At 39.6% G+C, this 19,848-nt stretch overlaps 2 protein-coding genes across 2 annotated transcripts in view; both read left to right on the forward strand.

The window, feature by feature from the left end:
* Positions 1–338: 338 nt before the first annotated feature.
* On the forward strand, positions 339–9,940 carry LOC106917357 (pituitary tumor-transforming gene 1 protein-interacting protein). The gene is made up of 7 exons (XM_014986252.2): positions 339–583; positions 1,505–1,551; positions 2,237–2,345; positions 3,573–3,678; positions 4,854–4,919; positions 7,155–7,201; positions 8,603–9,940. The coding sequence occupies exons 1-7, from the start codon at positions 463–465 to the stop codon at positions 8,650–8,652; spliced, it is 546 nt and encodes a 181-aa protein (XP_014841738.1). The 5' UTR covers positions 339–462; the 3' UTR covers positions 8,653–9,940.
* Positions 9,941–11,673: 1,733 nt separating this feature from the next.
* cdk14 (cyclin dependent kinase 14) overlaps positions 11,674–19,848 on the forward strand; it is a 175,491-nt gene continuing 167,316 nt past the window's right edge. Inside the window, exons 1-2 of the mRNA XM_014986276.2 lie at positions 11,674–12,697; positions 19,426–19,457. Coding sequence (XP_014841762.1) covers positions 12,604–12,697; positions 19,426–19,457 — 126 coding nt within the window. The 5' untranslated portion in view covers positions 11,674–12,603. The remainder of the gene's footprint in view (positions 12,698–19,425; positions 19,458–19,848) is intronic.

Here is a 19,848-nt window from a genome sequence, read left to right on the forward strand (position 1 = left end):
ACTGGCTGAACTATTTTACAGAACTTTCTAAAAGCATAGCTTCCAATCTAAAACAGCTATTTTAGAAACACAATAATTGCTATTTCTATGTATTTTGTATCAAACAACATTAAACAAGGTCATAGAAACCCGAACAGTGTGTAAGTTGTGTTAAATAAATCTAGCTCTGACTAGTCAGTGTTGCAAGTTTTCAGGATGGATCTAAAGAAGAATCAGTCTTTATATAGAAAGGTGTTTACCAGACAAAAATGAACTGCAGTTATCTGCTGAAAAGCGGTGAAATGTCCCTTTGCTCTTACCCAGATTCGGAAGCTAACTTCAGTGTCGTCAATTCAGGAAGTGACGTAGTCCAAGTAAACAGAAACGGCAGAGACGAGCAGCAGACGTTCACTGTCAACCAGCGGATAATCAAGTGTTTTAAACGCGGCTCCCGTGTCCAGTCGTCTGGTTATTCCGTTCATTATGTCCATGTTACTACCGGGCAGAGCTACTATGACTTTTTCTGTGTTGTCTGTTGTTGGGCTGCTGCTTGTTAGCTTTGTTAGCCAGGGCAAATGCCAAACAACTGCACCGCCACCACCCCGTAAGCTCCGACATTTTCTTTCTAAAGTTAACTTTTACGTGCTGAATTATTATTGCATGTTTATGAAAACTTAACTTCAGTTTGCTGACGTTTCAGAGCAAATGAACTTTAGATATTTAGCTGGATTTGAAGCTACGCCATAGCTTAATGGTGTGTGTGTGCGCGCGCTTCCGTCCGTCTGTGTGAGTGTGTGCGTACACATTGGTAGTCTGTTTCTGACCTCCAAAAGGCTTTATTTTGTTTGGTCTAAAACTTCGTTTGGTGTTTTAGCTCTATTACTTGCTGTTTTTCTTCCAGAAGCTTTCAGGTGATTCAGTGACCTTGTGCTCTTTGAAGGAGTACTTCACACTCTTCACTCCGGGTTGTAACTAAATAGTTAAACATTTTAGTATTTCTTTGTGAAAGTCATTTTTTGATGAAAAAATGCCTGCCTCCAGATGTGGCGAAATCTGTCCTTTGTCCCACATTGTGGGATTTTCCAATAACTGTGTTTATGAATTTATAATGCAGTCTTCATCCCTTCCACTTCTGAAGCTATAAAGGTCACGAAAAATATTAACGCAGCTTATTAAGATAAAGGAATCATAATAATTAACCTTGTTGTTGTCCTTTCTGACGCTGGAACAATAAAATCAGCTCATGCCAATATGAAACCAACTGGGTCAAAGTCTTTGTCAGAAATATTCTTCTGTACTGCAGTTCGAATTATTTCTTTTGATTAGATTAATACTGTGTTAGCAATGTAAATTGCAATTTACTGTTTTAATTGTATTGCTTTTTTATTGTTTTAACATAAATGTATTTCTTCCTTTTGGCTTTTTTAGCACATTTCAACTTATCCCTTCACTTTTGACCATTCATACTGAATATTTGCTGTAAATTATATTTTTCTCATCAAGTTTATTTTTCATCTCTTTTCAGCATGTTCCATCAACAAGAACTGTGACAGCTGCGTTCCTCATGCTAAGGTGGGTGAAAAGACTTTATAGCTGCTGTAAATCCAGACCTTTGCCTGCATAATTTTTCCACTTGTCATAAATGATGGTTTTACTGACCTTTGATCTTTCTCTTAAAATAATATCTTATCTTTGATGGTTTCGTTAGCGTGAAATATTTTAAATATGTTTAAAATTTTAAAATATGTTCGGTTTACAAAACTAATAATGATGCTGAATTTTTTTTTAAACAATATTTCAATAAGACATGTAGTTTTCTGTTTATGTCTTAGTCTTTGCTTAGTCAAATATTCAGCATGTTGTCATAGTAACATTTCCTGATGAAGAGCTTTTGTCAGTATATTTGTTTGCACCACTCTGGTGTGTCATGTTCCACTCGTCTCTGGTGTATCCGACTTTTTCTCTTATGTTTATAGAAGATAACGTAGAACATTATTTCTTCTATGTTTTATATATTAAGAGAGATTAGTATTTACTTGAAATGTAATTCTGTTACTTTATTTTTCTATTGTTTTTATTTTTGAGGGGGTATTTGACTCCAATTACGTAAATAAAGAGCTCTGATCAAACCATAATAACTCAGAATATCCTCCCGCTGGTTAACAGGTCCTTATTGTTTTATCATAACTCAGCAGACAGTGAGTGAACTGTAATAAATGAAACTTCTGGGTCTGATGTTTTCATGTTGTTTCCACAGTGTCTCTGGTGTTTTGCCACCAACAACTGCACAGATTACCCCGTGACCTGGCTGTTGCCCCCAGCATCGCTGTGCCCGCTGTCCCAGGCCCGGTGGGGGGTGTGCTGGTGTGAGTTGGTCTTGTTGCTCTCTCTGTTTGATTTTGACTTTCAGAGAAACTCGGACTGCCTTCTCGGGGAAGAGGGAGTTGCTCTTATAGTTTGATTAAATTTAAGGTGGAATTACTTATTGGTGTGATTTAAACCAAACAAAACCCACCCTGACATGTGGAACCTTAAATCCTTTCTAAATAGACATGCCTGTTTAAAACAGGCAAACTCAAGGCTTCCCTTCTTTGTTTTTGTTTCCGGGCCTCAGCAGTTGAGTGACATGTTTTAGTCAGAACTTTCTCTTCCTCTAACTGTGAATTGTTTCACTGTCTCTGATATATCTGTTGGCTCTATATCTTTCCCTAACTGCAATCTACATGCTTCCTCTTTATTTCTTTTTAAAAGTCCAACGCAGCTGTTTTATAGTTGTAAGTTGAAACTGAGTGCAGATTGGGGGTTCCCCATGTTCACTGAACTGAAGAGAGAAACTTCATCAGTTAAGTGTTTAAAACCTTTCCAATACAGACATGTTTTCCCTCAGTCCATCTAAGTAAGACATTTAGAGCCACAAATATTACCCGAGCTTTTGAAAAAAAAACATCTCCTAATTTTTTATCAATGTATATGATAGAAAATCTGTTGTCATTTTTAAAGTGCACCCATTTTATTCCTATTTTTATTTTAGTATAAAGAAAAACATGAAACTTTTACAAAAAGATGTCTACATTTTCTTATATGGGATATTGATCTTTGGACATGGTAACCAACTTATTAGTGAGAAAAACAGATCTAAATAAATTTACTGTCATCCTATTGTATAAATCAAATGTAATTATTTCATGAAAAAAAAAAAAAAAAAAAACTTGTTTATTTCTGACTCACTTTTAGGACTTAATGTGAACCATGACATTCCACAATGGCGCGATTTATTTCACTCTAATGTTGACTTTGTGTTTTCTGTAGTCTTGTGTTCAGCCACTGGTTAGGCTGCGGGGTCAGGGGACAATATGAAGTAATTATAGTCTCCACCTGATCAGAGGCCCTTCTGAACTCTGCATTTCACTGGAAACTGAAACTTAGAGTTTCACTTTAGTGGGAAAAACCTGCGGTGTTATGGATAAACCAGCAGGTGGAGTTGGAGCTAAACGTGTTGAGTGTGATGCAGGATGTTTAATCTCTTGCTGAACCTTAAGGAGCTTTTGAACAGGAAAATGTTTTATGCTAGTTTATTTGTGTTTGTGTTTCAGTGAACTTTGAAGCGCTGATCATCGCCCTGGCAGTGGTGGCCGGAACCATCCTGATCAGCATCAGCGTCTGCTGCTGCTGCTGCTGCTGCAGGAGCCGACGTTCAGGGTGAGGTCACATGACTGCATCATACTGTAACATCACAACAAATCAAGATTCAAGCCTTATTGTATCAAAACATCAACAGAACAAGCAAACTGGTCACTTCAACAAGTCCAACTTGTGACGTTTCTTGTTTTTTCAGCACGTAAAACAAGCTTGAGATTTTAGCTGGAGATATAATCAATAATTAAAATTTAGTCTCAATAAACTAACCCAAGCACATAATTATCTGTACAGTTATTTCAACAGAAAGCGATTGTCATTTTAAGCCTGTATGTTTTGATATAGCAGGATAGTGAAGACATTATCACACTACAACAAGCTAAAGATCTTATAATAGGATCATGTAGGTATTTAAATGTTGATCATTTCATAAAGATGAATATCTGTGTGGTTGTTTTTTGAAGTTTCTAATTGATGATTCACCAACACCAGCTCACTGATGCAGTTTTACTGTCAACCATGTGAGACTGTGGGTCAGTTTCGAACACTTTGCCCCAAATACTATCATCTTCTTCTCTGCTCCTGTGCTAAACATTCCTGCTTACATGTTTTTTTGCAGATGCTGCTGGATTGTTTGCTACTTTCTCGTTGCTTTAATTAAGGAAACAGAAATATGATGATACAGTAATTAACTATATTTTTCCAATTTCTGCTAGAAAGAACTTTCTGCCTCTCCTTCCTCTGAACTCCCCAAAAATGAGCATCAAAGACAAGTATTTTTCATGGAGTCAGGATGGAGATTAATGTTTTGGTATCGTGACAACAAAGAAGCTCCTACATTCAGTCTCACAAGGTTGAGGCATTCATGAATCTGCAGGAACTAAACTGAATTTGGCTTTTAAGTTTGTGTGTGTGGTGTTCAGTCATTGTGCTGCAGTGAAAATAAAACCATCCCATCAGTCAATCAGCCGTTTGCTGGCCTGTTGGTCACTGACAGAACTGTTGGTGGGAATCAAACCTTCCTGGAACTCCACTGTCTCACTTCTGCTTCACTTAGATTTTACTTTTCAATGTGTTCAGCATCTGTAACGATGTAATAATGAAGTTTGGAACCTCCTTGTTGTTTTGCATTAGAATAAAGCGAGTGAAACTATCCATATAGCTCCAGTAAACTGAAGGCTTTTTGTTATTTATTGAGCTGTGATGTGCAGTGATTCTCATGTTTCTTTTATGTGAAGGCCTGACAGAGATGAGGAGAGATTTGCCAGGAGGAGAGAGGAGATCAGACAGCGCGCTGAGGAACGGTAAGAACTTCCCTCCAGGCCTCCGTAGAAACATCCGGAGCACATCAGAACAGGCTTCATGTGACAGCTGTCCTGGTCCTGTCAGTACTGATGCTGGGTCAGATCAGTGCTTTTCAACAGAAACTTTAATGATATCTCAGTTCAGAACTTACAGAAAGCTTAGTGTGGTCTCTCCTTCTCTTTCTTCCATCTTTTCTTCTATCCTTCCACCCTTCCTTCCTCTCTTCCTCCCTTGCTCACTCCCTCCCTCCTTTTTGTTTATGGAATAAGTTTTGAATTCCCAAGAATATCTTCAAGCACAAAGCTGTTATTGTAGAAGTTTTAAGTGGGTTATAACTGCTGCCTTACATGACTGAAAGGTTTCCAGTGGCAAAGCAGAGAGTCTGTTAAGGAGCTGATGAATCTCAGTAAGAGTGTGTTTGTCAGCACAATATTATTTCAACCAGCTACAGGTAAAACTGAGAGCTCCACACTTTTTTTTTTTTTTCCATATTTAAGCTTTAAAAACGATGTGGAGCTTTAGTCGTGTTCAGATCTCATGTAGATCCAGCATCATCTTCTATGTATTATGTTCAGGAACCAGCAGCTGGTGTCTGGCTCCTTCCAGCCCCAGAGGAGTTCAATGTTCCTCCAGTTGGATTGTTTAGTGTCAGCAGCAGCTGCTGGTCATGTGCTCAGAACCAGAGGACTACTTCCTGTCCAGGGCTGTCCTCTGTTAGAGCAGACACTCTGAGGAACAGAGGAGTTAGTTCTACTCTGAACTGCAAGAACAAGAGCAAAAATCTATCATACTTCTCAACAACTCAAGTCTTAGTATATCTGCCCACAGCAACTAATTATTAAACAAAGTTTTGTTGCCCTGGGAGACCAACATCTCTGTTGTGGATCAGGTCCTGGTCTTTAAAGAGACAGTGCTATAATAAGCTGATCACATCTCTGGATGACCTGTGGAGATGGAGGTCATGCTCTGAAGAAGGACTGCTGCTTCCTGGACTCCCTCAAGCTGCAGCCACTTCCATGCAGAGCTCTGATGCTGCTGATCAACTCACTATTACTTCCTTCTGTCAGTTTTTCTTCAAAGCTAACAAGTGGCAGAACCTTCAGATACGTTCTCATTGAAATTCAGTTTCTGTAATAAAAAATAGTCTAAAACTGAAGCCCAGTGATGTGTGGAACACCGGAACACCTCAGATGTGTGACTGGTCCAGCTCCAGTCTGCTCCTCTTCCTGTTTGAGAAAAACTTTATTAATCCCAGAGGGAAATTAAATATTATTGTAACTCAGGCAAGTTTCTTCAGAGAGTCGTAGATGCTGCTGACTGTGGCTAGGAAGACTCTCCTACAGTCTGTATTACAGTTGTACCGAAGAAGCCTCTGACTGAAGAAACTGAGGAAGCTTGAGGTTGTTCTTGATGTTCTTCAGTTTCCTTCCATCCCTTTTCTAAAACCACAGCAGCTGTTTAAAAAACATTGACAACCTCATAGGATGCTGCTTCAGTTGGGTTCAGATAACTAAAAGCAAACCTGTGAAGGAGAAAATGGTAGGTTCAGGACTGAAAACTGACTGGTGCACATGCCAGGCAGGTTTGATTTTCTTTAATCAATTTATAGGCAAATTGCAAACTCTGGAATTACAACATTCTTGGTGGGAGCATTTAGTGTCCCTTTGGGATAAAAAGAAAATATTTTTGAACTGAATTGAAATGAATCCCAAACAGAGTTCACTTTTATAAACTTCATTTTATAGGAAACACTTCCAACAATCAGGGCTGTTTTGACCCATTTTTCTAGAGAATTTGTGTTAACTGTTAACCATTGATCATCCTGAGACTGCAAACTTGTAAGACTCTCAGCCTTTAGCATAAGGAAGGAACTTCTCAGTTTCACAAGCTGCAGCTGAGGTCTGGATCAGACTTTTATTGTGTTCTTCCCTCTACCTCTGCTTTCACTTCCAGCTTGTTGAAGGAAGCCATGTTTTGTGGCAGAAGTACCAGGGCTCACTTCCGTACAAGTCGGTCTATCTGTCTGCCTGTCAATGCACCAAGTTTCTAGAAAACATTATTTCAATCCTTTACTGAGTGTACAGATGTGGCAGCAGTTTATTCCTCCAGGCTTTAGCCCAGTCAGTACAAATAGATGCAGTAGAGACCAGTTTAGATTTTAGTCAGACATGATTGGTTGAATCTGTCCTGACAATCAGGATGACCTTTCTGTTTTCTTTGGTTGTCTCCTACAGGAAGGTGGAGAGACAGTCAAAACACGATGAGATCCGGAGAAAGTATGGTACGTATTAATGTTTTAATGTTTCACATTTCCCCACTAACAAAGGACAGAGAGCTCTGTCATTTTCATGGTAGCCACAGATGAAACCAAACATTTACATAGACTGAATATAGAGACACAAACACAATTTTTCTTTGACGTCTGAAGTTAAATCAGACCAAATATTACTTGTCTTAGCGTAGTTCAAATTACCAAAATCTTTTCTAATTGTTAAATGCCAGAAAACTTGGAGATAAGATTTTTTAGACTTTTTTTGTAGCTTTACTCAAATTCAAAAGTTTCCAGTTTACTAACTACATTTGCTCAGTATCATTGATATTTGCCTTTATTCTCCCCCCACCAAAATGTTGGGTTAGAGTCTGAGATTCCTGAAGCTGCTGTCTCTGTAGTGAGTCCATTTTGAAACTATGGTGTGATCCAAAGCAACCAGGAATTTTGAAATATAACGGATGATAACGATGGGTCTCCCTGGGAGCTGGGAACGGGACGGTCTCTTTGGGCCCCTCTAAACATGTGCATGTATTTGTAATCATATAGAATCTGTGGTGATTATGCACAATAGGAAATGACATTTGAGTGTGTGTTCATTAGAAAAGGCTCTGTGTAACCTAAATACAGTTAAAAGATGAGATCACATGAATTATATACATCAGGTCAATATATTGATCCGTTTAAATTAGATGGGTGTAAAAACGCTGGTCCTCAGTGAGAGCTGGGTGTCTGTGTGTGCACTAAGACAGGAGAGTGACTGATGTCCAGGCTGTTTGGCCTCCTGCCTTCATCACTAGAAGTCAGTCTGGAGAGGAGGACACTTCCTGTGTCCTAACAGTTCAGCCTCAATTTCTACAGATTATTACAGGAATTGTCAGACTGATGCAGAACGTAGGTTTGTACCTGCGTGTGCGGGTGCGTGCGTGCTTGTAAAGTGGCTCAGCTAATGCAGCATTCGCCCTGTGAACAGTCCACTCACGTTTGGTCACATGACAGTCACAAGCTTCAATATGTTTTATTTACTCCTTTTTTTTGACAAAGTATTGGAAAATTATGAAGGTTTCAGGTGTTCAGCAATTTCTTCCCAAGTGGTTTACAATCTGAAAAGTGTGGAGTGCGCCATTACTGGTCCACTTACAAAAATACATTGTTTGATGACTGCTGTTCCATATTAAACCTAAAGTGTCTGAGATCCAAAGGATCAGTTCTAGTAGTAATAATTTAACCTGATAAAACAGTTAAATATTGTAATAACAATATATTAATGGCTGCAGTCCAGCAGAGCTGTGTCCAGTAAAATTCCATTCCCTGTGTCGACACTGATGAAGCCTTCCTCAGAGATGAGGTAGGAACATGTATCAGAAGTTGACCTGACTTGACCTCTGGTGTTGTTCTGCTGTCTCTGTGCAGGCCTCATGGGGGACTCGGACCACCCATACAGCAAGTTTGAGAACGAGTGAAGCAGCTGAGCTGGAGGACTGAGCTGCTCTCATGTTTTCACTTTTAGCTTAAATCTCTGCCTTTTTGTCTCCTGATGCTAACTCTGCAGACCACAGCTGGACACACTCCCCCAGATCCAGGCCCAGCCCACTTCCTCTTGTTCAACAAACACAAATCTGTGTTTGTTGAACACAGATTTCAGTCAGTCAGTCTAACTGACTGACTGGGTCTGGGAGGATTCTGTTTAATCTTGGATGAATGTGAAGCCTGTTTTTAATTTTTTTTTCCCTAATTTCATGTGTTCAGAAATGTTTTCTCTTTTTAGATATCCTACTTTCACATTAGTCTTTTTGCACTTTGTACATGAAGGAAATTTATAAATTACACAATTATCATCATTGGCGTGTTCACATAAAGAAAGGTTGTGTAAACAAAAAAAGTGTTTTGAGTTGTTTTTTTCTTTTTGTGACTAGTTAGCACAGTAGAAGTCTGACACTGCTAACCTTCTACTGCCACTTCTCAGTACATCCATTAGCATCATCCAGATCAAATCTGCTTCTGAAAAATGTTGGCATGAATTCTAAAGCTTGCAGTGAGATATGAAAAATCTCATTATTGATTCACTTTTCAGTTATCATGGCTGATTCCAGGTACAGCTATGAAAGGTGCAATATTGTTTGTCATTTACATTTAGAAATATAAACTCATCAAATAGATTTATAAGACATAGTGTAATATGATAAGCTTTTATTATCAGAATATTAACACCAAATTCTTAAAACATTTTTAGTGTCTAAAATGCAACATAACCAAGGGGAGCCCAACAGAATGACGGTTTCACAGGGAGGACTGGAGCCTTGAGAGGATTTTTCAGCAGGATTTGGCACCTGAACACACTGCCAAAGGTACTAATACTTGGTTCAGTTTCAGAAAGAGGAGTTTTCAAATAGAGTAAACAATTCCAAGGCGTTAAATTACAATGTCAAATTTCTTGTCATATTTGGAAAATAAGACATTTTTATAACAACTAAAGGTAACATAGATACTTGATTATTCTATAAAATACCAATGTGCTCTTGGAAAAGACATCATATTGCCCCCTTAAATCCAGACAGCATTAATGAAACTTGTGTTTATTTGATCTTCAGCCATTTTTATTGTGTGTTTGTGTGACTTTGTGAGCTCGACCTCAGCTCCAGGCAGACAAACAGCAGGTATCGCCACAGGATGGCTAAAAGCCTGGGATGGAGGTAGGTCTGCAGTAGAACAAAGAAGCATCAGCCCACAGGCCTCCACAGATTACTAAAACCCCCGACCCAGAACCAAGAAGGGAGAGACCGTGTGTTATACAGTTGGAGTCACAGTTCGAATCACAGTGCACCACAGAGTGCTTCTGTCTTTAAGAGAGCGTCCTGAAGCCAGGACCTGATGTGTCCCCCTTGGTTGATGTGTCCATCTAACCAAGGGGGTTTCCTGTATCCAGATCCCCTGGTACTCCCAACCTGCTGGGCAGACATTGAGCTACCATAGTGACTGGAACACAGAGGGGCTGTGGGAAGGAGGGCACAGTACTATCCCACCTGGTGAAACAGCTCTAACTCTTGGGTATGACTTTAACCAGCTAGCTTTATGGAACCACAGCTGAATTGGTCCAAAACATCTTGGTTCAAGCAATGCAAGAGTTGAAATTTGATGTCTAATCCACAGATGAAATAGCAGCCAGTGGATTACTATTGCTGTAAAGTCAATGACAACACAAGTGATTGTCTACTGTTGCTATGTTGTCATCCAGGAGGAGAGAATGCTGCAAGTCAATGACTCCATGCAATCTGCTGGGTTTCCTTAGACAGAAAACTTTTTAGACTAATTTAAATAATAAACTGAGCTGGTAACACTTTATTTGAAAGGGGGTGAATAAGACTGTCATGACACTGTCATAAACATGACATAACACCTGTCATGAACATGAATAAGCCTTCATGAATATTTATGACTGTTGTCATAAAGCGTCATTCGGTAAATTATGACACTTTTAATACAAAGTTGACATTATTCAAAATGTCTTTGTTATGACATCTTGACATTAACCAAGAAATCATTACTGTTTAAACTTTACCTTTAATAACATAAAGATACCTAATTTTTAAAGTGCAATCAGTAATACTTTTATAACAAATTTATGTCAGTAATGATTTCTGCATGTGTGGGTTTTCTTTCCTGTTTGTCTTGGATGTCCATTTTTTGTGGTTCCTCTTTAAAAGATTTTAAGTAGTATAAATAAAGAAATATTTTGTATAAAGTTGAACAATTCCTGTGCATTATTCCCTGCCTGGTGTTCTCATTACAGCACTGTTTGATAAGTAGGATAAAAGGGAATGTATCTGTGACTGAATTGAGCCTTCTGTCTTGTAAAGTGCCTCCAAATGACATTTGTTGTGAATAGGCATTATACAAGTAAACAGAACTGAATTGAAGTGAGTTGGAAGGGTTGCCAGGAGACAACGTCTTCCTAAGAACAAAACCTACCAGCACCACTGAGGTTTGCAAGCTTCTGGAACATGAATACACATGGCCAAAAAAGAGATGTTTGTTCATAATGCAATAAGTCTGGAAGAAAAACTAATTGCATATTGGCTCAAACATCACCTCAACAACTGTCAAGCACGGTGGTGGAGAGCTCATCATTCAGACTGGCTTTGCAGCCATGGGACCTTGATATATTTACTTAAGACTGACTCAACTAACCACAAACTACAATGATAAAGAAACACCAACAAAGGCAGAGTTGGGCCTTCATTATGTTTCAGAATGCAGCTGTGCTGTTACTGTACATCCTGTAGTCGCCTCATTAACAGCCACACAACTAATAAAGGAGCAATTCAGACTAATAAAGGGACACATTTGTCTCCATTCTCCCCGAGCTGCAGTGGAAGTCATTAAAAAGCCGCCTGCATTCCTCACATGCTTTCACTGAGACATGGGATGCACATCCAGCTGAGCTGCACCGCTGCCGTGGTGACTGCAGCACACACACACACACACACACACACACACACACACACACACACACACACACACACACACACACACACACACACACACACACACACACACTACGATCAGATTGGAGATGAGAGCTCACACACAAAGCCCTGACAGGAACTCCTGCACTGGGCTTAAATTATTTGATGCGGGCTCTGGACTGCTCGCTCCGCTCTTTTTAACCCATCCACTCCACTGGAAGTCCTGACAGGGAAACATGATGTTATTGTGGGCATGATTTGCTTCAGCAGCGGTGGACAGAGGTGAAAATGCAGAATAATCTTAAGAAGCAATAAAAACAAGCTGGGATGTGTTAGACTGTGTGTAAAATGACCCGGTCCAAAGGGCAGTAACCTGGACCAGTCCTCCTCCTGCAACACATTACGGGGCGGCGCCGCTCTCTGACGGGCGGTCCCCGGGACGAACCGAAGTCCGCATCTTCGCGGGACTCCTCCAATCCCCGCATCCAGGGCGGGGTCCTAGAAAGAGAGAGACAGAGAGAGAGAGGGAGAGAGAGGGAGAGAGAGAGAGTCTTCCCCCCCTCATCCGCCCCCCTCCCAAAAAAAAAAAAAAAAATGACATCTAGATTGCGGCGAAGCTGGCAGCGGCTGGGACCCAGAGAGAAGGGAAAGAAGTGAAATCTGGAGCGGAGGCTTTTCCAGGAGCTCAACCCAGATCAAGCGCTTCGGAGCCTCCAGACTCTGGAGACTTTTTCTCTTTGTCTCTTTTTCTTCTTCTTCTTCTTCGAAATGTAGTTGTATATTTGAGAAAAGAAAAGCCTCAGCCTCACTAGTTGATGAGAGGTTCTGAGCCGCTAAGGCTCCGTTTTGCAGAGCACCGCATCGCGCCGCAGCTGCTTTTGCACAGCCGAACATCAGCAACCGTTTCCCCGCTCCAAACCGCAGCCGCCCCGCTGCCTTGGTCCCGAAATGTGCGACCTGATGCCGGCCTCCCAGCCCGCTGAGAAGATAGGCAAGATGAAAAAGTTGAGGAGAACTTTGTCGGAGAGTTTCAGAAGTATCGGTGAGTAACGGGACTTTTCCCCCCTCCACTGGTTTTTCCATCAGCACTTTTTGGGCCAGAACCAGAGTTGGTTGTGAAATCCTCCAACAGCAGAGGGGATCTCTGCTCTCAGCTTAGCTTTTAACCAAGTCTCCATGGTTTCTAGTCGTAGAAACGCTCTAAAGATCCCCATGACATTATTCAGATTTTACATTTTACTCTAATCTGTTTAACCCACTTCCGGGAGTCGCTTTGGGGAACAGAAAAGCCACATTGACTCATTACATGTGAGAAAGTGATCATCCGAGAGTCCAGTCTGGTTCTGCAGTAAACCAGCAAGTCTGAGCCCAGGCAGTTACTCATGCTTAATATCTCTTCATTGATCAGTAATAATAAACATAATAAAGATAGTTGCAGGTTCAGTGTTTCCAGAGACATTGAAGTAGCATTTTTCTTTTCAAAAACTTCTTTCCAACAGGAATATGTTTCTTTCTGTCACTGGAAACGCAAATAAAATTCTTCAGGTTGTTGATTCTGTTGACAAACCCCCCAAAAATGACAGTTTTAGTTGATGTCATTTATGAAAGAGAGTTCCAAGATTTTTAAGAATTACTTCACAGCAGAACAGCAGAAAAGTGGACCTGAACCCAGGATATTCTCTTTTTTAAAATTGGAGAATAAAAATCTCATATTCAATCAAAGAGATGAAAGTTTTTGGAATAATTATATATTATTTGCTATTTATTTGGTACATTGGTTGAGCTACCATTTTTAAAAACTACTTAAACATTTGTTTTTAAAACAATTCAGTCTGAATCTTCTATAATAATAATTATTATTATTGATATTATTAATGAACTTGTTGCCTTATTTGTTGCTTTTCAAAATGATAGAATTTTGATTTGTTGGTATTTAGTGCTTGTTTTGTCAATACATCACAATTGTAATAATATATTAAACTAACAATTATTTTAGTGATCAGTTATTCTATGGATTATTCTGATGATTATTCAGTTGATCAATTTAAAAAATGGGCTCCTTCTCGCAGATAAGCCTTAAATTAAAAGAGGAAAATAAACAAATAACCCAATATCTGTTTTAAATAATTAAATAAACATTTTATTGGGTAAAATTTAATAATGTGTTATTCATTGATCATTTGAAATAAAGGATTTTGGATCAACAGATTAATTATTGTACAGCAAAAGGGGCATAATGAGACTTTTTTTTTCTTTTTTTTCCTTTTACAAAATTTGAACCAATAGAAGTTAAACTGCCTGATTTACAGATAAAGAAGTTTTTTTTATCTTGATTAAAAATGTATATATTAATACAGTTTTGGCTCGAATATAAATGTACTAAATTAGTTCAATAATTGATTCATCCCAATTAATCATCTCAGCCCTAAAAAGTATTGCTTAGGATCAGGGAGCCGAAAGTAAACAAGTTAGTATTTCTGATTTTTCTGCAGTTTACATGTTTTTGCTGTGTTCTTTTTTTCACTGACAGCCATATCTTATTTTAAACTATTGTAAGAAACTGAAAGATTAAAAGAACTCAAACTACCGTAGATCTTGTCTTGTAGCTGATTGGTGGCGGTTCTTGTTGCAGAACAGACTAATGGACCCCTAATGGACATCAGGGGTCCAGGTTGGGTTTGTCTGATGACACTTTGAAATTCCTTCAATGATTTACTTTGGGGTGAAATATGCAAATCCCTTCCAATCCTTCTTTAAACCACCTTCCATTTTTTAAATGGGTCAATGATTTTCTCACACATTAGTGGAGATCCACGTCTCCTCAAAGACATACTCTTTCACAGATCCAAATAGAAACAGCTGCTGTGTGTATTTAATGTAACAATGTTCTGATTTACTGTAATATACCTTGCATGATCAGAAAACTACGAGATTATTAAAATCAGATATTTTTAATAGAGTAAAAATATGTTGAATCTAGTGTTCTACAACCTCGCTTTTACTAAATGCAGTTCTTTAAGCTGTTTGCTTTGTTCAGCATTTTTATGCACTAAAAACAAAAGAAGTAAGGTTTCTCTCCTTCTGGTGTCTGAAAATGGATCATTTTCAGCTTGCTTGGTACCTCAAAATAACCGGCTGGTTGGAAACTCAAAAACCCAATCATTTTCCAGTTAGTGAATGCCCATAACTGATCATTACCAGGTGGCACTGCCCATAGTCAAAGAAAACACAGCAATGTAGTAATGTAAGAAGTGGGAATGCATGATATATCGGTATTGGCTCGATAAATAAAACTGGGCCGATATTAATAACCGATATTTATTTCCATCTTGTTGCTGTTTGTTTGGTTATGCGACATTGATAGTGATGCGGCAATGGATTGTTGGGAGTCTAGTGAAGCAGAGAAGCAGTGATGAAGCCAGCAGTGGTTGTTGTTTTTTCAAAAACAACCACTGGGACAAGGCTGGTGTTTCTGTGGATAAATCGGAACATGCTGCAGATTAAGAGCAGCAAATGTTTTTATTTTTCTCCTCTCCTTGATTTTGCTGAGTTGACGGAGGAGCTGGTACAATATTTATGGGGGTTTGCTCTTAATTTGTTTGTTCTTGGTCTGTTGTGTGTTTTGTTAAGCAGTCACACACTGGGCCCTCATACTCGTCTTTCCTCTCTGAAAGCAGTCATTCTCCTTAAACTGGGAGGAGGACAGAGACAAACTTGGAGGTCATTTAATATCAACACTGCAGCCTGAAGGATCCTGAAAGAAGGAACATCAGATCTGATATTTCCTTACAAAGATAAGACTGTGTCTTCCTAGAGGACGTATACAGCCTCTAAGATCAGAAATGAACAGGAGTGAGTCGGGGTCAATGTTGCGAGAGAAAGAAAGATTGGCATTGACTTTTCCTGTGTGCTGATGCACGGCTCTTATCGGCTATCTTTCCTCCCATCTAGATCAACACATCTGAGCATCGATCGGCCGGTTCCTCCTCTCCACGGATGCTTTAACAAAGAATGCGAGCCGTATTGTTTATGTCTTTGTTGCATGGCTGATCCGACTGGTCCCAGTGGACCAGACGGTACAGATCACTGAACTGAAGCTCCGTACAGCAGAATACGAGGTGGATGTTTTAACTGCAGCAGCCTCACATCTACTTAATGAAGGGAAAAGGGAGAATGTTGTTTTAAGCATCATGGATGTTCAGAGGTTCCCTGACAGGGAGATGATTTTATCTCACTTTCTGAGCTGTCAGCTGGAATCCTGGTTCTGGTTCTGGGCCAGCTGCAGTCCAGCCCATCTATAGTATTAGACTAAATAGCACACATTAATATTAACAATATATCAGCTGGTGCAGTTTTTTTCTGTGTTATTGCATCTTTGCCTTTAGTTAACAAATAAAACCAGTTTCTCTGATTCTCTCCAGTGCTGATTGTACTTGTTCTCCCGGCAGGGAGCATCAGTCTCCCCGGCCCTCACAGGAACAACTGAATGTCCTCTGAGTGTCCAGTTCTGCCACTTTGGGTCACCAGGACAGGTGTTGTGTACAGAGTTTAGGTGTTTGAGTTGCAGTGTCGAGGAAAAGCATTTTCAGATTTCTTCTGTTTTTGATTTTGGGGGTGTTTTTTCACCCTTGATAGTCCAGCAGACTCGGGTCGGTGGTGGATCTAATTTACAGGATTTGTTCATATTCAGCTGCTGTGGTTCTCTTTCACACTTCACTGTGTCAAATGAACAAAATGCTTTGAAAAAGCTGAAGAAAACAACATACAAATCTGCGAAGAAGGCACTGAACACAACTTCTTTCTTCAGGAAATGTAAACAAAAATGTAATGGAGTCAGATTTTAGAGTTTGCAGGAATTCTCTTTTGTCTTTAGCAGAAAACCTGAACTCACTTCTCCTGCTAGCGCTAGACTTGCAAGTTTGTTTTAGTTGTATTTACCCAGAATGCCTTGTCCTGTAGTCCGCTTCCTTTGAAGCAGTCTCCAGTCTTCTTGGCATTCACATAAGCATTCAAACCTTACCAGAGTTTGACTCGTCCAAGCCGAGACCGAGGTTGGTAGGTGGACCAGAGTTCACTTTCTCTGGTCCACATTCACTCCTCCCCAAACAAATCGGACTTTCTAGCCAAACGGACTGGAGTTCAATGAAAGCGGTGTGAATGCACCATTACTTATTCTTAAATGATTCAGATAATCAAACAGCTTTTATTATAAAGCAAGGATTAATTTTAAACGAAGATTTTATTTATTAAAAAAAAAATCTATTCAGACCTACCTGGTACTGTTAGCACTGCTAATAAACTCACTGACTGAATCAGATTGTGTTTCAGAGCAACACCTCATTTATTCACTGGCCTTATTTAATGGATTATGATACTCAGCTATCTGGCTGGGAAACATAAATAATAAAGCTTTGATGAAGATTAAACCAACACACTGTAATCAGTCAGAACATTGAAGATTTAACAGAGTTTTTTCTTCCCTCATTACTGGCGGCATTGTGTCCTTGAGCAAGGCTATTAACCCCAGCAGCTGCTCAGTGACCACAGGATCAGAGTGAGGCTCCACCTTCAGGATCTGAGATGTGAATAAGGACGTACAAACTCTCATGCTTCTGCTAAACTGGCAAACTGGGGATCTGAAGAAAAACCACCTCAGTGATTCTCTGCATAATGATCACTGGAGTCCAACAGTATCAAGAAACAAACTGTTCTATTTTATCCTTACAGTATATGACTAATTGTTACAGAACATAATTTTATAAATGTCATTCAGTAATTAAGGCATTGGACACATTTGAGCTTTTTTTATTTGAGTAAACCATTTAAAAAGTAAATAAACTTGATGGATTGATTGAAACTCGATTCTGACCTGATGATTTGGTACCAGAACTGCCATCGTGCTTTGTGAATAAATATTGTCCTGTATCATTTTCTGCCTTCTGTAGCTGCTGGTTCTGTGGCAGGAGATCATATTTAGGTTTTGCAGTGAGGGTATTGTGAGTAAAATTCCAAAGATGGGCACACACTGTGTGAATCCTGGAAGCTTTGAGGGTTTGCCTGGAAGAGATGGTGCAACTTCAGATCCAGTCTGTTGCCTGGAGCCAGTGCTGTGGTGGCTGCAACAAAAAGAGTTGTTCAAAGTCAAAGAGAGGTTTGGTTCCAGTGAGCAGTCAGTCACTACTCTGTCCTGTTTCTGTAGTTTAGAGGGAAACATATCACCATGGGAGCCATTGTTCCAATGCTGTAGACAGCTGGATTGATCAGGACCAGATTACTCAAACTGCAGCTTCACCACATTCTGTCTCCTATCAGCATCAGACAAATTCATGTATCATCAGCGATTGCATTTTTAAGGAAACTCATATTTTCCCAGTGATCAAACGGTAATGACCATTTTTAATTGTGCTTTTATTGAAAATTTGGTCTAGAAGATTTTAGAGATAGAAGCTTCTATAGAAAACTAATTCATTATGTTTCCTTTTCCATGATTGGTAGTCTATGTGAATGGTTCAAAGAAGCCAAATAATAATCTTCATCAAAGATATTGCTAAAGATGCTAATTTACATTCACGTCTTACAGAGCTGATGGAAATCAGGTAAACTCATCTAAAGCTGCTGTAGCATCACCTCACATCTGCTTCAGATGGAAATCACCACACTGAAGTTAGCATATGATTTAGACTTCTAATTCAACAGAATTAAAATGAAGAGGATAGAAGTCAGAAGATACAACTCATATGCTGACTTCTCATGAGGACAGCAGAAACACTAGCAGGTGTTCTTTAGCCAGCAGCTAAATAATCAGTGGGTTGCAGGTTCAATTCCATCCACCTCTGTCGTTGTGTCTTTGGGGAAAAAAGACACGTCACCCGCTCTGCCTGCTGGTGTTGGTCAGAGGGCCTGGTGGGTCTGGAACATGGTAGCCTCACTTCTGTCAGACCTCCCCAGGGCAGCTGTGGCTACTATCCAGTAGCTTACCACCATCAACGTGTGAATGGATGAATGACTGAATGTAGTCTGAAACTCTTTGGGGTCTTCTGGAGTTGATAAGACGCGATGCATATTCATACAAAAGATGTCATTATGGGTGTCTTGTGGATCAGTGGTTCAGCATGTTCAGAAGCTGGAGTCCTCAACACAGATTCTAACCTAATCTTAGGTTAGAATCCTGTCCCCTGTTTACTGGACATCTTCCCTTTCTTCTCCAGCTACTAACGAATAAAGATTACTAGAAACAAAAATCTTCTCATGTTGTTGTGTTGAAGTGTTGGGTCATTTGTTAACACGGCAAACTTCGGCTTTATTCAGGCTTGAACTGGTGGAATGAAAGAGGTGGAATATGTTTGGCATACAGGTATTGTCTTCATTTATCAAAATCTCTTCGCAACTCGTTCAGATCAACACAAGGAAATGTATATAAACTTCTAAAATAAAACATGAACCCGTTCATTACATAAAAATCATTATTCCAGCAGTCAGAAATAGAAGCAGTGTTAATATTTCTAACTGACCTAAAACAGGAAATGTTTTTGTCTTATTTAATGTCACACAGAGGGAACAAAGCTTTTGTATAATTTCTTACCCTGAATGTAGATTACAGGTTTCAGATATAACACACTTGTGATATAGCAGTCAGTTTTGTTTTCAGGAACGACAGATGGGAATGTGATGTTTTGCTAATGTGTGTTTATACCTTTTTTATGCTTTTTAAGCTGATTCTGCTGTCAGTCCAGTTAGCATTTAATTTGTGTTTTCTGTTTCTCCTTGCAGCTTTCAAGAAGGAAGACAGCGGCTTTGATGAGGTAGGTTGAAATCGTAGGGTTTTGGGGAGCGAGTGCCATCCCCGGCCCCGTTTCAGGGCTGGGCTGTAGCGATGTGTTTGCCTGAAATGATTTTTCAAGGTCTCGTTGGCCAGATGTTGTCATGAAGGACTGCAGTGCGGTTGATTTTTTTCAGTTTCCTGTGGATCCTGTGGGAACTTGGTGCATATGGTGTGTAATATATTCAGCTCTCATCTCAGAGACATCCCCCTGGGTCAGTCACCATCACAGGACTGCTTTGGCCTGCCAAGTGAGACACCAAACCAGACTGGCTCTGCTCTCAGGACTCAGATGGAAATGTATTGTATTATTTTCCTTCATGGGAACGCCTGAGTTTTCCCTGCTTGTTGTGTTTCAAACAATTCAATTAGCT

This window comes from Poecilia mexicana, unplaced genomic scaffold (genome assembly GCF_051168715.1).
Source record: "Poecilia mexicana isolate PSO_F unplaced genomic scaffold, ASM5116871v1 scaffold_6, whole genome shotgun sequence".
Taxonomy (NCBI): domain Eukaryota; kingdom Metazoa; phylum Chordata; class Actinopteri; order Cyprinodontiformes; family Poeciliidae; genus Poecilia; species Poecilia mexicana.

Excerpts from the sequence above, each read along its gene's own strand:
- LOC106917357 (XM_014986252.2), top strand. The coding sequence starts at position 463 with ATGTCCATGTTACTACCGGGCAGAGCTACTATGACTTTTTCTGTGTTG. Across the intron at positions 3,679-4,853 it reads TGCAGGAGCCGACGTTCAGG|GCCTGACAGAGATGAGGAGA; the intron begins GTGAGGTCACAT and ends TTTTATGTGAAG. Across the intron at positions 7,202-8,602 it reads TGAGATCCGGAGAAAGTATG|GCCTCATGGGGGACTCGGAC; the intron begins GTACGTATTAAT and ends GTCTCTGTGCAG.